General features: G+C 53.1%; 1 protein-coding gene across 1 annotated transcript in view; it reads left to right on the top strand.

The window, feature by feature from the left end:
* The window catches only part of CELF5 (CUGBP Elav-like family member 5), a 36,763-nt gene that overhangs the window by 14,791 nt on the left and 5,239 nt on the right, over window positions 1-16,733 (top strand). The window contains exons 3-7 of the mRNA XM_041481782.1: window positions 3,102-3,150; window positions 9,653-9,781; window positions 10,350-10,429; window positions 11,352-11,498; window positions 16,017-16,161. Of these exons, the coding sequence (XP_041337716.1) occupies window positions 3,102-3,150; window positions 9,653-9,781; window positions 10,350-10,429; window positions 11,352-11,498; window positions 16,017-16,161 (550 nt within the window). The remainder of the gene's footprint in view (window positions 1-3,101; window positions 3,151-9,652; window positions 9,782-10,349; window positions 10,430-11,351; window positions 11,499-16,016; window positions 16,162-16,733) is intronic.

Raw genomic sequence — 16,733 nt, 5'->3', positions numbered from 1 at the left:
GTTCATCTTTGGCGGCAACATGAGACTTAGAAGGATTCAAGTGGTGGTGTCCTTCTTCATGGAAGCCTCTTCTGTGCAATCAGGACCATGGTTCCCTCTGCCTCAGCTGGGACATCTCCTGTTTCAGGAAGAAGCTGCCAGACAATCCTGCTGCTCTTCTCCAAGCCTCATCATCTGGACACATTTCTTGTATCTTGTTTTCTTCTCTCTACCCATATCTTCCAGAGCAGACAAAGACCAGCTCAGAGACCTGACCTCAGGTTGGTGGGTCTCTCAGAGTCACTGGAGCTGGCAAGGCCTCTGAAAATGGGCAGCCCTTTGCCCGGGGGTTGTTGTGACATGGGCAGGGGGAAAGTCTTCCTGTGCCCACCCCAGGTGCTGTTTCAGGGGGACAAGAGAGGATTGGTGGCCAGAGCTGGGGGTTTCCTCACAGTGCTTCCTCTTGTAGCCCCAGCCAGGAGCTGCCTCTGGGTTTGCACCACTTCTAATCCAAACTGCTGTACTGGCACTGCCACCTCAGTGCCAGGGCTGTGGGTACGTCACCTCACTGGGTCAGTGGCCCTGTGGGATGCACTCGCCCAGGGTGGCAGGTTTGGTGGGGTCACCACCCCTGGGGTCACGTCCCTGGCATGGGGGAAAGGATAGGGATGGACAGATGGGGAGAGGGGGCCCCTTCCCCAGAGATCATATCAAAATGTCTCTTTTGTGCAAAGCAGAGGGAATGCCCCCAAGAGCTGGTTTCCATGGCAACTGCAAATGTCAGGTTCCATGTGGTGAATAACCGTTTCCATGACAACACCTCCTTTATCCTAGGTGCTGGGAGCTGGAGTGACAGCCCTGTTGGGGGAGGGGACAGGGAGATGGCCTCAGGTACTTAACCTCCCCCTCGCCTCCCCCCATCCTTCCCGACTCGTGGCCCTCAGCCCCTGCATCCCTGGGAGGGAGGTGCTGGATGTGTGTGCACTGCATTTCCACAGCATCCCTGCTGCTCCTTGTACCCCCAAATGGCTTTGGGGCTTTGGCTTCCTCACAGAAGCTGAGATCTGAGTCTGTGCCTTGTCTCCCTCCCCATCAGTTCAGTTAGTTTAGCCCTGGTTTGGCATCTTGAGTAGAAGCAAAACTGTTCCTTGGTGCTGGGGGAATCCATGTCCTGGGTGTGACGTGGCCAGCTGCCTCTCCTGGCTCTGCACGGAGCCCTCTTTTCTGAGCACACATCTGGGCTGCCTGCCCTCTCCCACTCAGCCTGCTCCCACAGCTCTGCCAGCCTCAGCTCTCACAGGCAGGGTGCCAGGGACTGTGAGCAGTGACAGCAGCCTCTCAGCAAGGAAATTGGAGGCTTTGTGGAACAATCTCTGACCTCAGACTCCTGAATCCCTGCCCCACATCCCACTCAGCTCAGGAAAGAGGTGCTGGGCCCTCGACAGTTCCCCACTTGGCAGCAAGAGCAGGACATCAGGAGCTCTGCAAATCCCTGCAGCTGATCAGGAGTGGGGAAAGGACCTGCAGCCTCTCCCTCTTCCCTAAATGATTCAGCAGGTCTTAGGGTTGTTGTCTGTCAAGGTGCAGCTTGGCAGCAGCTTGGCCTTCCTCTGGGGAGCTGCCAGCCCATCCCTGGGGCCATTATCAGCAGCCCCATGATCAATCCTTGAGGCAGGAATGGCGTGGGCCTGCTCCCAGCCTCTGCTCGTCCTGCCTGAGGTCCATCAGCCAGAGGAAGCCAGCTTCAGAGCCCCCAGCTGCCAGGCTGTGTGCCATGCCCTGCCAGCCTGTCACCTCCTGGTTGGCATCTCTGTCCTGTGAACTGCAGAGCCACCTCACAGGTTTCCTCCAGCTCTTGGGGATGTGGGCTCTGCCTCTGGTTTCTGGCCAGTCTGGCTCAGCCACCACTTGGAGACTGACAGGCCTCCACATATTGCATGCTGGCTTCTAAGCACATTTCACTTGGTGACTTTTATAGCTTGATTTCATTTTCTGTTTTGTTGCTGTTTTTCCTCAGGGGTTTCCTAAAAGAGGAGGCAGACTGTGCCTGGACCTGCAGCTCGTGTGCAGGCCTTCCCTGCAATATTCTGATTGTTTTTTGTTATGAATGTCACTGATTCAGGTCACTGTCAGCCTCTGTGACTGATGCTGAGAGACATGGAGTGAGATGTGCTGTGAATGTGGAAATCTGCCCTGTGCACCATTCCTTGGAGGATACTCTGGTGCAGTTGGATCCTGCTAGCTGGGAAAGGAGGCTGCAGCTTGTCAGCTGCCTCTCTGGGCAGCACAGGACACACAGACCTGCCAGCAGATGAGTTTTGCCCTGCTTTTCAAACCAGACAGTTAAAGCTGTGTGTTCCTTAATGCAGCTACTTCTGTCTTACCTGGAGAATCCCCATACCTTGTGAGCTAAGCTACCCTTCAGGCTTGTTGGTTGTTGGATTATTGCTGGTGACACTAATGGCTGCAGGAGAAGGAAAAACCTCTTCTCCACACCCAGGCAAGAAGAGTTTTGCCACTTTCAACCTGAGCATTGTCTCTGAGGGCCAGAGATGTTGCTGGAGAGCATTGCTGCCCTTCTCAAGAGCTACTCTGGTGCACAGAGCCGTCTGTGAGAGGGCTGGGGAAGGGGGAACATGACAGGCCTGCTTGCTGTGCTGCTTCTGGCCAAGTTCAGAGGCAGTGTCCCTTCCCTGCTGCAAGGACAGTAAGTGGCTCAGTTCGGAGACGTGGCCATGCCTGCACTGAGTCAGGGCAGACACAGGAAGAGCTTCCAGGCACAGTCTCACCTCAGGCCACCCTGACCACTGTTCAGGCTCCAGTCACATGGTGATGAGCTGCTTCCTCAGAGTCCTCTGTGTGCTGCCTGCAGCAGCTGAGGAGGCAGAGCTTTATGCATGGTGGGCATTTCCAGGAGAGCTGCTCTCTCAGCGAGCAGCTGAGCAGGGAAAAGCGCCAGGTTCCTTTTGGAAAAAACGATCCCTTCTTCAAGGGTACTGCTTGCCATCACAATATCTTGGTTTCCCTTCTGCCTCTCTCCTCTGCCCTGTTGACAGTGCCTTCAGCAGCGTGTGCTGGGCACTGGGCCAAGCAATAACCTCTGCATTTCTCTTCCCTTGCAGATGGCGCGCCCGATCCAGGTGAAACCTGCGGACAGCGAGAGCCGTGGAGGTAGTTGTCATCTCTCCTTGTTTCTCCTTTGGTGGCCCTTGTGCTTGTGAGGGGGACCAGGAAATGAGACACAGGGTCCTGACCCTGCCTTCCTCTGTTTGAGGAGGGGTCTGTGTGTGGCAGAGATCGGGGGGGCAGGAGGGCAGTGTGGGGACACAGCTGGACACAGCAGGCAGCTGACAGCACTTGGGGTCCTGAGGGTGATGATGTGGCTGCCCCCTCCACTCTCTTTCCCAGCTCTTTGAGGGTGCCATCAGCCTGGCAGTGTCTGCCCCAGGACATGACTGAAACAGACCTGTGTGGCACAGGGGCTCCTGAAGCCTTTGGGAAGAGGTTCCTTCATTCCTACACCTGATCAGCCCAATAAGAGCTAGATCCCTGAAGCAGCACTGGATTTTTAATGTGTTCAGCTCACTGGTCTGCAGCTGATTCTCCTGCCTGCAGCTCCCTCCACTGCCTCCCCCATCACTGCTGAGCTGTCTCAGCCCTGCTGCTCTCAGTCCTGCAGCAGCCCCCAGCACATTGTCAAGGCCAAAATGCTGTTGCAGAAAGGATCACATGATGGGGAAATAATGTCTGAAGGGAAAGGATCCTGAGATGGAGGTGCTGTCAGCCTGCAGGGGACAGCTTGGTCAGAGCAGCATATACTGAGAAGTTCAGAGCTGGAAGGTTGGGAACAAGAGAATCTGGTAATTTAATGGGGAGCTCTCAGCAGCTCAAATACCTCCTCCAGGTGGAGAAGGCTTGCAACTTCAGCCGTCTGCAAACCCATTAACTCATTTTGCTTCTTTTCCTTGCTTCACTGATCTATTTCTTCTCCTTTTCTCTCCATTCCTACCTCTGCCTCTCCATGCCCTGTGCTGTTGGTGCTGCCCCTGAAAGCAGTTTAGTAGAGGCCAGGGAAGGGTTTGTGTGCTGCTGTTGGTGCTGTGGGACAGCATGTCCTGCATGCTTTATTTAGATTTGGAAGGCTTTTGTTTTACATTTCCAAACAGTTTGTAGTGACTGTTATTGCACTGTCAAGAAAATTAGATATATTTGGTAATATTTCATGTGAATGTGTGTATTTATAGTTGTGTGATACTCCTTTAAAAAAAAAGTCTGTTTAAATCGGATAGAATCTGTAACTTTTGGTTATTTACTTGTAAACCTCAGTTTTTCTGAGGTCTGGACATTTTACTTCAGCCCCTTGGTTTAGGGTTGAATTTAAGGTCCTTACCTGTGCTATAGGCAGTAAAAACAGTCCAGAATCTTCAGGGTGTTTCACTCTCACTGTTGAAAATGATGTTATGAATGGATGAGAGATCCTTTAGAGATGCCTGCAGTGGGTGGTGTGGGGAGGGCTGCCTTCTCACTGAGACCTCACATGGCCTCTGGATTCAACCACTGGGTGGTCAGTCCTTCCCCTACCACATTGATTTAAAAAAAAAAAGAAGTTTATGTGTCTGGTGGGTGCAACTCTGGAGTCTCTGGTGTCTAATCAGGGCTGAGGCCATCTCTGCATCTCTCTTTTGCTGGGGGGGCACTGCTGGGGGCTCTTCTGTACACACCCACCTGATGTGAAGGGTTCATCATTGACATCTTTGATGCCTCTTTCACATCGAGCTGGAACAGCTCAGCAGGTTAAAAACCAAGGTGCTGATTCAGAAACAAGCTTTTGGCCAAGGCGCTGGACTCTGAAATCTCTAAGTTTATGACGAGTGCCACATTCCTTAATGGTTGCAAATGTCAGAACATCAACTCTGCTTCCCATGGACAAGAGCAGAAGTCTTTGGAGTCTGAGCACCTGTCTCCTGCAGCCTGTGCACCTCCCTCCAGGCTCCCTGCAGAGCCCAAGAACAAGCAGCTCCCACAGGATCCATGACAAACTGGATTTTTTCCTGAGGCAGGAGCAGCATCAAGACAGCACCCTGTGTTTGTCTGAGACAGATTGCTCTTCTGAAACGTTTCTGTCATGATGCTCCACTTGTCAGAGAAGTGGCTGAACAACTTTGCAGATATGGGAAGAGCAATATCCCTATAGCAATAGCCCCACACTGGCAGGAGGAGAAAGAAAGACTTGGGGCAGGGCAGAAGTGTATGGATTAGGAATTTATCAAGGAGTAGCTGCATGCATCAGTGAGGCATTGCTCTGCATTACCCTTGAAGGGAACCTCTTTAGTACTCATCAGGGACTGACATTTCTCAAGTGAAGCACCCTGAATTAAGAACATGAAGTTAAAACACCAGAATTTATCTCTTGGTCTGGGAGATGTTCATTTTTCTGCCAAAGGGGCAGTTTTGGCCAAGCCCTGCAGGGGTTGTGTGGGAATATCTGGATGCTCAGTGCTCCTGCACCCTGCAGAAGAAATTCACTACAGAAAAGTTGCTGCCTGCATTAGTTCAGAGTGGGACTTGTGATTCTGGGCCAGACATTGTCAGCTTTTCCCTGCTCTCTGCTGGGAGCCTGGAGTGCCAGGAGGAGAGGGGCAGAGGAGTTTGTGTGCCAGGAGCACGGGGCTGCAGTGATGGGCATGACAGGTAACCCAAGCCTTTAGCCCTGCCCAGGGACAAGGAAGCTCTCTCTGCATCCCGAGGAGATTTGCTGCATCCCATCCACAGCCAGGAGCTGGCTTCCCTCTCTCCCTGATCCTGCCTGCTGAATGACCTGAATTCAGTGGCTTTGTAGGAGCCGTGTCCAGAGCTTGTGTGCTCTCCCTTGGCCACAGCATTCAGCCTCAACCCCTGGCTCATTCCTGTGGTACCTTCATCAAGAGTGTGCTCTGTGCCGGCCCCTCCTGCTGCCGGTGCCCAGAGCATGTTTCCATGGGAACTCGACAGTCAGAGATCATCACAGCGAATTTCCCTGCTTGCTGGACAGCACGGGAAATTGCCAATCAGAGGGTGAAAAGCAGGAGCTGTAGAGAAAGTGAAGGGGAAAACAGCAGGAGGGGAGGGTGTGCTGTGCCGAGGAGGGGAGAGAAGAGCTTCCAGTGTGCAGGAATCCCTGTGGGGAGCTGAAGAATGATGGAGCTGATGACCTGAGAATGCCAGCGGGTTTGGGATCAGCCCTGAGAGTGCCAGAGGGTTTGGGATCGGTGGTTTTAGGATCACAGCTCAGGTGGAAGGGTTTGATGGCAGATCAGGTGGAAGGGTTTGCAGCATTCCAGCCCGGCTGGGGAGGGATGAGTCAGCCTGGATATTGTGGGAGAACAGCCCTGTTTGGAAGCTGACGGAATCGAGAGGATCCCGGATCATGGGTTGGGCTCCAAGATGCAGAGAGGTGGAGGCCAGAGCAGAAGAGCCCTTTCAGATGTCCCCAGCTGCTGCAGAGGCATCCAGAGGGAACAGGCTGGATCATTTTCCTTCGTGTGATTTTCAGAAACAGGCTGTATGAAGCAGGATATTCACTATTAAAAAATCTTATGTTGTCAGTGATTTCATTCCCTTTTACTATTGCTCTTCTTGGTATTCAGAAAAGATTCCAGACCCATAGGTGTGTGTGTATTTATGTTTGCCTTTATAGCTTGAGTCCCTAAGGTGTCACAGTTTTAACCTGTGCTGCATAGCCAGGAAGACTGGCATTTTTTTTTCCTTCCAAACTGCAAAAAGGAAAGCTGAAATTCCCACATGAAGGCAGGACATCCAAAAGGTTCTGTTAGTGAGCCCTGTCAGACAGCAGAAGACCTGTAAAGCTGCAGGCATGGAGCAGTCACTGTTTCAATGGACTTTTCCCACAGGGCAGGGTAAAGAAAAATGCTTTTGATTCAACAGAAATGGTGTGAGGAAGAAACTACAGGAATTACCCAGGAAATCTGAGGGGGCTCTGAAGGAGAAAATAATGAGTCACTTGTAATTTGATGTTGATTTGATTGCAAGGTGCAGGATAACTCAAGACATCTCAACACCCCCTGCCCCAGGCAGCCAGGGGTCCCTGAAGAGAAAGGCAAAACCATCAGGTGCATTTCTGGCTGTCAGATCTTAGCCCACAGTTATTTTCCCACTAGTTCAAAGAACAGAGGATTATTTCACAGCACCTAAAGTCAGTGCAAGTGTTTCCCAATGTATTTCTCCCCTTTGTTGATGATTTTTTAAGGAACCCCCTGTGTTTGCCACCCAAAGGCTGCAGCATGTGTGAATAAAGGCCTGGTTGCAGCTGCAGTGGAGATTCAGGGTAGAGGAAGGAGGAACCCTCCAGACCTCCAGTGTCCCCTGCCGTGGCCATACTGGCTCACATCTGACACCAGCTGATGTCAGTCACACCACAGAGCTGCTGCTCCTTTCGTTTTCATGCTCCTCTTCACTGCCCAGTCAATCTGTTCCTGTCCAGTCCCTTTTTTTTTCGCCCTCTCTCTTTCAATCTGATTTTTCACCTTCTCTGTGTGCTGTTTTCTGGCTGGTTTGACCACCAGCACTCCTGAGCTGGCCCTTGTGCAGGCAGGTGCTGTGTCCCTGCTCAGGAGGCAGCTGAACAGCACCTGCTTTATGAACTCCTGTGCCTTGGCTGGGGATTATTGGGCATCCCCAATCTGAATGGACTCAATCAGCTGAAATAATGTCTGCAAAGGCAGCCATTGCCATGCAGGTGCAGGGAGGAATGTAGAAAAAGAATCACAAGGAAAACAGAAGGGGATGAAATTCCCATGGGTGTAGTTGCCCAGGGATTCATGAAAATGGGGAAGCTGGGAAACCTGGCCTTTAAAAAAATATGCAATGCCATATATTTCAGCCACTTCCAGTTCTATAAATCAGGAGTATCTTCTTGGGAGTGGGCTAAGAGCCTGGGCTGCAGCACTTCCAACACTTTATTTGTGTGGTGGACACAAGTGGCACATGTCTGCCTGGGGCTCCAGGAGAGCTGTGCCTGGCTGAGCCTGTGCTGGGGCTCTGGGGCAGGGTGAGGTGACTGCATGCTGGGTGAGTGTGGCTGTCTGCACATTCCTCTTGCTCACTAAGGAATTTCGTTCTGGAAGGCATCCCCGGGGGCTGGGGATGTATAAGTGTGTTCCAGGGTGTGTGAGCCTTTGTGCTCATCCATTAGTGCTGCTTGGGTGCATCTGCTTTCCTGTGAAGGACCCGTGGCAGGAGTAGGTCCTGCCTGTGTGTGCTGCTGAGTGCCTCTGTCCCTGGCTGAGCAGCAGGGAGGGTGCCTCCCTTCCTTACCTGGGTGGGAACCATCCCCTGAGCCAAGAGGAGCAGGGCAGGGGCTGGGGCGAGCCTTGGTGACAGCGTGAATGTGTCATGTGCCATCCTTGCCTGGCAGCCCTCCACAGCACCCCCCTGGAGCTGCTGTGCTGCTGTAGCTCCAAGACCTGTTGTTTTTCAGGTCAGTGCACTGTGAAGCACAGAGCAGCTCCCTTGCTATTGCCCCTGACGTGCGTCACATTGCATTGCTTTGTGTGGAGCCAGCCCCTCTGATCCTGTCGCCAGCAATAAGGAATCCTCTGGCACTGCTCTCCAGAGCCACATCCTGACACGTTCCCTCCTGTGGGTCCTGTCTCCCCACTCAGATCTGGGCCAGTGGGGGAGGGTTAGCTCTGTTCCTGGCAAAGACAGAGGTTGGGCTGCTGTTTCTGCTGGGATTTTGGTGTTGTGCTGTTTTACTGCTGTTCACATCAGTCTGGGGAGGATGCTGCCCCAAACTCTGCTGTGGTTGTGCTTGGCTGGACAGCATCAGGCATGGGCTGGGCTCCTGTGGGTGCTGAGGTGGGGAGAGACTAGGAGAAGGCACTCTGCCCCTTCCTTGCCTCCACACCTACCCATCCCAACAAAACCATAATCCTCACTTCTCTCTTTGAGGAGGAGCCCAGAAGGAGGCTGAGCTCCAAGTCCTGGATGTGTTGGCCACTCTTCCAGCTCCCTGCCAGTGTGACACAGTGCCACTGGAGAGAGGGGAGCAGGGACCACGGAGCTGATCTTGGCCTTCACCCAGCTGTAGGATTTGCATGATCCTACAGTGAGGCAGATTGGGAGCCAGGATGCCAGGGTTTATCCCAGGCCTTGGGAGACAGCTGGTTAGGCTGGAGTGGGGAAGGGCAAATGGAAATCAAGGTGCTTGGTTACATGGCAGCTAAGGGAATGGTGGTCTTGGAGAGAAGGAAAAGGAAACAGAAGTCAAAGGTCCTGGAATGTATCCCCCTGCCTGGGTTGGTGTGCAGTATTACCTAAGGCACCTGCTGGACTTCACCTGCAGATCAGTAGAAATGGGATTGCCCAGACAGTTTTTCTTACTATAATTTATTTTGGATTATTCGAAGGAAAAGGCTAATGAATGAAAGGAAACTATTAATCCTTTGTTTTCCATTGGGGAGGGTAGGAGAGGGGAAGCCACACAAACCCTTGAAGGTGTGAGGAGCTTGGGTAGACCCTGATGTTCACCCCTGGAAGCATTTCAGCCAACAGCAAACCATTTCCATGGCAGGCATGTTTTTAACACCAGGCTGTTTTGTCCATAAGTGTTCCTCTCCTCCTGCTCTGGACTGCAAGCCTCATAGAAGGTTGATGTTTCTGTGTTTGCCCCTAGGGGACAGGAAGCTCTTTGTGGGCATGTTAAATAAGCAGCAGTCTGAGGATGACGTGCTCCGGCTCTTTGAACCGTTTGGGGTCATTGATGAATGCACGGTGCTCCGTGGACCTGATGGGAACAGCAAAGGTGTGAACCCTCTGTGTGTCCTGCCCTTTGTCCCTGTCCTGGGTGGTGCTCACCAGCCTCACCTTCCCCCTGGGGCACTCATTCCCCTCCCTGTATTTAGGGAACCCGTAACACAGCCAGGAATAGGGAGCAGGGCAGGATCCCTCTGCTGCCAGGAGGGACTGGGGAGGGTGGGCAGAGACTGAGGGAGCAGGAGGGGACGCAGAGCACCATGAGTAGCTGAGCTGTCAGGGTCACTCCTGAGCCTGTTCTGTCCAGCTGGGGCTGCAGGCTGAAGTGTTTGTACCCACAGTGAGGAGTCCACAGAGAATTTGGGGAAGAGGTGATCAGGGGCAAGGGTGGAGATGGTGTCATCATCTGTAGAGTATATCATTGAAGTAATAATTTGAGACCCTTCCTCTTTTTTCCAGGATAGAGGACTTGGGATCAGTCATCCTTTTTGTTCCCTGCTTCCTTGGGGTGGCTTTCCTTTGCCTTACCTGAGATACAGACACTGTCTCTTGCGTGGTGGCACTTTCACAGCAGTCCTGTCACTGCAATCTCCTGTGCTCTTTCTGTCCCTTTCCAGGCTGTGCTTTTGTAAAGTTCTCATCTCACACAGAGGCTCAGGCAGCAATCCACGCACTCCATGGCAGCCAGACAATGCCCGTGAGTATAAGGCCAGGGGACCTACCCTCTTCCTAATCCTTGTCCCATTTCCCTGTTGCAGGGACCTCCCCACACTCTCCTAAAAACACAACAGGTTCAACAGCAGTGTCCACTGGCGTGGTTGGGAGGTTGCAAATAAACCTGTGGGTGTGTGTGTGCACGTCTGTGCTCCACTCAGAGTGACCATCCTCTCCCCTGGGCTGCTCTTTGTGTTCATCCAGACTGGGAGGGACAGCACTCACAGCTGTAAAAGCTAAATAAAAGAGAGCCAAAAATCAGGCCATGATTTTATATTGGAAACAGCTACCTGTTCAAAACTGAGCAGGGTGAAAGCTGACAGTTCAGCCACATGGGTGGTCAGGGCTTCAGTGTCTGAGCACTCCTTGGCTTCTCTGATTTAGGCAGTAGAGGAGGCCCCCGGGGCGGGCTGGGTGTGGGTGGGAACCCTTTGAGCCTGTGTGGCTGGAGCTGTGCAAGTGGAGCTGCAGCTGTGGCCTCATCTCTGGCAACCTCCAACCTGAGTTTGGGGCACCTCATGGACAGGACAGTGCACTGCTGCAGCCAGGGAATTCCCAGCTGCCAGGAGCTGCTCTGCCTGTCCAGCCAAGCTCATGGTGCTGCTTGTGGCCATCGATGCCCTGGGTGTTCCTGGCTGCACCATCACCTGGTGAGTGCATCCGCGTAGGCAGCTGTGTGAGGCTCAGGTGTGAGAAGGGTTGGATGGACAGACAGATGGGGAAGGGCACAGCCGAGGTTCCAGGCAGCTCCCCAGCACTTGCACACCAGTATTTGCTCTTCTGCTCCTCTTCCCACTCCTCTGCTGCCTGTCCTGCCCCGTCCTCCCTTGCCTGACCGCTGACTCTCTGGCTCTCCCACGCCTCTTCTCTCCTGCCTCCTCTCTGTCTCCTCTCTCTGTGCCTAGGGTGCCTCCTCCAGTCTAGTGGTGAAGTTTGCTGACACAGATAAGGAGAGGACCCTGCGCCGTATGCAGCAAATGGTGGGGCAGCTGGGCATTTTCACTCCATCTCTCTCCCTGCCGTTCAGCCCATACAGCGCCTATGCGCAGGCTGTGAGTATCCCGCGGGGGAGGGGGGAACGCTGCCCTGCCGGCCCCGGGCAGCCCCTGGGACACCTCAAACTCAGCTCCTGCAGCTGTGGGAATGCTCCCCAGCACCTGGCAGCGCTCCTGGCTCCTTTCAGCACTCTGCTGCCTCGTCTTGCAGAGTTTTTGTGCGGTTTTCTGCTGGAAATGGGGGGGCAGGGGAGAGCTGGGGCTTCCTCAAAGTGAATTGGGATTTCTCTGATGTTGTTGGAGGTGTTGGGAGCAGGTCAGTCATGACCCATTTCCTTTGTGTCTTGTTATGAGGAGAGCTCAGAGGATTGGTGCCTGGGTGATGTCTGACACACACCTCTGATACCAGCTTGTGAACACTTCCTCTGGCTCTGTGACACAAATGTGTCTCTGTGGGTTTGGAGCAGCAGGAGAGCTCTGGGACCCAGCTCCATGAGTTCATTTCTCTGCTGAAATTCCCAGTAGGGCCCTATTCCCTCAGTGCTGTCCTTGGCTCCCAGGTTCTCTCACTTGGCCAGTGGGACTGTGGAGTTTGCAGGGTGCTGGAGAGGGAGCAGTGGGTAGCAGAGAGCCAGAGGTGTTTCAGCAGCCTGGCTGTGCTTTGGGTTTTAGTGAGAGAATCTCCTTGCCCTGGAGCCATGGTGGCAATTGCCATTGATGTTCGAGGTAGGTCCCAAACTCAGCAAGTCCCAGATCTACTGTGGTGGAGCATTGTTTGAGCCTCCTTGGTGGATTGTTGTTTTCAGGTCTCTGCTGCCAAGTGTAAAGCCCATGGAAGGAGGCTCAGAAATTGCTCAAGGCAGGAGAGATTCCTGTGTCCTGTTGACAGAGAAATCAAAAGTAGATACTGTTACTGCAAGTAATTTTCTAGGGGGATGTGCAAATAAACCTGTTCTTCTTGTGCATGTGGACACCTCCTCTGGCTTCAGCAGCTCCTTGATGTGCCTTCCTTTCATTCACGGGACAGAGGAGGAACTGCTTCTCAATTGCTGGCTCAATCCTCAAAGACTCCCCAGAAACTGCCAAATGCATTTTAAATGTGTGGCAAGAGTATGGATGAGGAAAAAAAAGGAAATACATATGAGGCTCTATAACTTTGGGGAAATTTGCAAGCCAAACATAGAATTGATCCATCACAGATTATTTGAAGAGCCATTTGTGACCAGGCACCACCTTTTGCCAGGATCCTTCTTTTCTGTCCAGCCCAGGACCAGCTGCACCTGAGGTCAGAATTGTAGCCATCTGTGAGAGGATCATCCTGGTTTGTCTCCTGCTGTCCTAGAGATGGCCCTGACTTGGGCATGGTGTGGTGGTGAAGGCAGGGATGGACCCCACAGTGAGGTTATGGTGGCAGGAGCTGCTTTATCAGCTTGAGGTGCAGGCTGTGTAAGGAGGAAGAGCAGTGAGAGCTTCCAGACTCAGCCTTTTAATCTTCAGGAGCCCTGCTGATGCCAAGAAGGCAGTCATATCTAAGCTGTGCCTCCTTGCTTGTCTGCATCTTCTTTCTCCTCAGTTGTGTCTGTTACTGTGTTTCTTTCTGATTCTTCACTGGCCTTCCCTCTGTGACTTTGTTTTGGCTCTCCCCTTGACTCCAGACTCAGTCTGTCTCCCACTTTTTTGGGATATTTTTCCTTCTTTTCTTTTTCCTTTCCACTGGGTTTGGTTCTCCTTGTTTTTTTCCCCCTGAGGCACTGACCTCACACCTGACTCTTTCTTCTCTTGTGCCATCCTTATCTTTGGTCTCCCTTCTGGAGGAGAGATCCCAGCCAGTCCTCACACACACAGGGAATCAGCCCTTTGGAATGCCACCTGACATCTCTGGAAGTGGGGGCAAAAGAGAGGGATTTCCATGCTGAATCTCCTTATGGTTCCTCAAAATGCTCTGCCATGGGCAGCCCTTGGCAGCTGGGACCTCTGGTAAGCCAGGGCTCAGGGAAGCCCAAAATCCCTCATGCCTTCCTGATTCTGGGCTTGGAGGAGTAAATCCTGCACCCAAGGTCCCCCCAGGGTGGGAGGTGCAGCCTCACCATTCTGGATCCTGACTGTTCTGGATCCTGACATTCTGGATGTGGCTGAACCAGACTGACAGGAGCAAGAGCTGCCGGGGTGAACTGGTGCACCAGAGGCTGCACAGGTTCTTGTAGCCATAATTTAATACACAACAGATTCCTCTCCCTGTCCCCACGGGGTTTGCTGAGTTACCAAGCCAAAGTGGTCCCCAGGGCTTTAGGAAGAAGTTTGGAGCCTGGGTTGTTTTTGTTTTGTTTTCAGTTGTCTGTTTTAAATTTATATATAACCTTCACAAACTATCTCAAATTAAACATGAAATAATCATACACTAAGTTCAGTCTAAAGTTATTCAGATCTATGCAAATATGCAAAATAAGGTACTTAAAATGTCAAGCAGTGCATGTTAGCTGAAACTGTACAAAAAAGTCTCATCTGGGAAGTACAACTGGCTAAGAATCTGAAAGCAGTTTGTTTCAGTGCTTAAATCAGCTTTTGATCCCAGGTGCTTCTGCAAATGAGTTCATTTTATCCAACAAGTTAGTTCAGGTGGACTCAGGGAAATGTTTGGGAGCTGAACAAAAAATTATCAATAAAAAAAAAGGCCTAAAGTCTTAAAAAAGAAACTGTAGCAATTTACTAAGTGCTTATAATGCTTGAATATTTCTTGTATATCATAAATCAATTAGTTCCAAACACAAAACGTAATTTGTTCACACCTCCCCTCCTTTTATTTCTGCTCTTACGGTTCATTATGGTAATTTTATGTAAGTGAAGAGAACAATTCCAGAGTGCCAATTTGGTGCTTGTGTAGCCTTGGTCCAGCCAGAGCCCAGCACAGAAGAGGCATTAATGAGAAAAGAGAAGATCAATATTCACATAGTGAGTAGGAAATGAGTTGGTTCCTGCACCCTGAGTGGGGACAGGAGCAGGAGCTGGTGGGGCTCTGCCCAGGGACCCCAGGGAGGGCACGTGTCACTGCAGCCCTGGCTCGGGTGGCTCCCAGCTCCAGGAGAGCCAGGGATGGTGGGTGGTGAGCAGAGGTGATACCAGGGCTTGTCCTTCCTGGAATGGCACAGGAGTGACCCTGTGCTCTCAGTCCCAGAGCCCTGCATTGGGACAGGCCTGGGAGCACTCACCAGTCCCCAAAAAAAGGGAAAGCCAATTTCACCCCATGGCTTTGCTTGTTCCAGCTTACAGAGGCAGCCCTGCCATGAAATTCCTCTTCTTTTTGTGCTAAAGCCATGATCAGCTTCTGTGTGAGGAAATTGGGAGGTTTAGCTAGCCACAAACTTCTCACAGTTACCAGATCCTTCAGCTGAGCCCTGGGCCCAGCTGACTTCAGCCCTTGGGCAAGGGTGGCTTCCTGGAGAGCTCTGTGTTTGTGTTGCAAAGCAGACAGTGGGATGTGGCAATGTCAGGAAGATTTTTGTTGTTTCCTTGGGTTTTGCCTTGTGTCACCCCTCAGCTCCTCCTGAGGAACTCAGGTTTCCTAAGAGCCATGCCTGTGCCTCCCCTGCTCTTCTTGCTTGATGTGAAGACAGAGCTGATAATGGGCTGGATAATTTTGCATCCAGAACGAAGTCTTTTTTGCACTCTGAGGGCATCTTATGCTCCCACTGATGGTCAAATAGGACCAGAAGGATTTTTTTTCTTCTCTTAACCTCCCACCCTTCCTTGTGTACTGTGCATCTCTCCCTTGGCAGGTGTGTCATGGCACCACGAGGAGCTGATGTCCCCCAGCCCCGGGGTGCAGGCCAGTGCCAGGGCACAGCCTGAGTTCAGGGGCTCACGGGCCAGACCTCTGAGGGCAAAGCAGGCCACGAGAGCTGGGCCTGGGCACACAGCTGGTGCCCGTGCCAGAGCGAGCCCTGCGTGCCCCAGCAGGGAGGCTGGGCAGAAGCAGGAGGATCTGGGCAAAGTTCCTCAAGGCAAAGCTGTGTTATTAAATCTGTCACTGTCCTGGCAGAAGTGACCAGGGACAGGGGCCTGTGCCTGACAGTGCAAGGGCCCGTGGGGAGATGGTGCTGCTGGGTGCCAGGAGCACGGCCCTGGCCCGCTCCCTCCCCACTGCAGCAGCTCTCAGAGCCCCGGGGGCCTGTCCTGGTGCCCTTGCCCAGCTGAGTGAGCCACAGCCCCTCGGGGCTGCTGGTCCATGGAGAGGGCGAGGCACGGGGTGCCCAGCCGTGGCCCTGGCTTTGTGCTCTGGGATGCCCCCTGAGCTGTGTCCCCTGCCTGCAGGACAGGGTGGCTCTCACGGGTGGCCACTGTCCCGCGTGGGCAGGGACAGCAGCTGTGTGAGTACGTGGCTGCAGGGACCTCGTGGGGCTGGGCCTGGGGGGGACAGCCACCCCTGCCCACCCCAGCAGGTCTGGCAGTGTCAGGGGAAGCTCCGGGGCAGGTGGCAGGACCTGGGGGAGGTGACAGCCAGGCTGGTCTGCTCAGCCTCCCCCAGCTCTGCAGGGCCCTGGCGGCGGGAGGCCCTGACTGCACGGTCCTGCTTTGCAGCTGATGCAGCAGCAGACCACGGTTCTCTCCACCTCCCACGGCAGCTACCTGAGCCCGGGCGTCGCCTTCTCCCCGTGCCACATCCAGCAGATCGGGGCCGTCAGTCTCAACGGGCTGCCAGCCACTCCCATTGCACCAGCGTCAGGTGAGGCCTCCGGGGCAGGAACTCCCGGCCCAGCACTCACGGGCTCACCCGGGTAGAACAGTTCTGCACCTCCCGGGCAGCAGCTGCATTAGCTCACTGCTCTCCAGTGCAGCCTCTGAGCACAGCAGAATCTGCTCAATTCCTCAACCCCCCCGACACCCTCGCATGTTCAGCACATCCTCTTGCCCTACAGCTGTGCATTCTTGCTGCAGTTTTAGTAAAGGCCTGGGTTCCCAGGATTGCACTTGGCTCAGATCAGCAGTGCTGCTGTTCATGATCATCACCCCACAGCAGTAATGCATGTTGGGTTCAAACCCTGTCAGGGCAGGCGTGTGTCCTGCCAGGTGCTGTGCAAAGTCAGATCAGAGATGTTCCCCCCTCAAAGCTCTGAGACTCAGGACTGGCAGTTCTTCTCACACTCTTCCCACTAGTGCTGCCTCTTCGTTTTGTGAAGGCTCCAGTCTGTCATCTCCATGTGCCAAAGAGAAGAGTTAATGGCTTCATACACAGCAGTCTTGCCTGGTGGAAGGGGGGAGCAGGGGCTTTGTGGGACCTTGACTTTCACGGGCTGT

The sequence above is a fragment of the Pyrgilauda ruficollis genome, unplaced genomic scaffold (genome assembly GCF_017590135.1).
Source record: "Pyrgilauda ruficollis isolate IOZ18807 unplaced genomic scaffold, ASM1759013v1 scaffold115, whole genome shotgun sequence".
Classification (NCBI taxonomy): domain Eukaryota; kingdom Metazoa; phylum Chordata; class Aves; order Passeriformes; family Passeridae; genus Pyrgilauda; species Pyrgilauda ruficollis.
The sequence above is the reverse complement of the archived record's forward strand: the minus strand, read 5'-3'. Positions and strand labels throughout refer to the sequence as shown.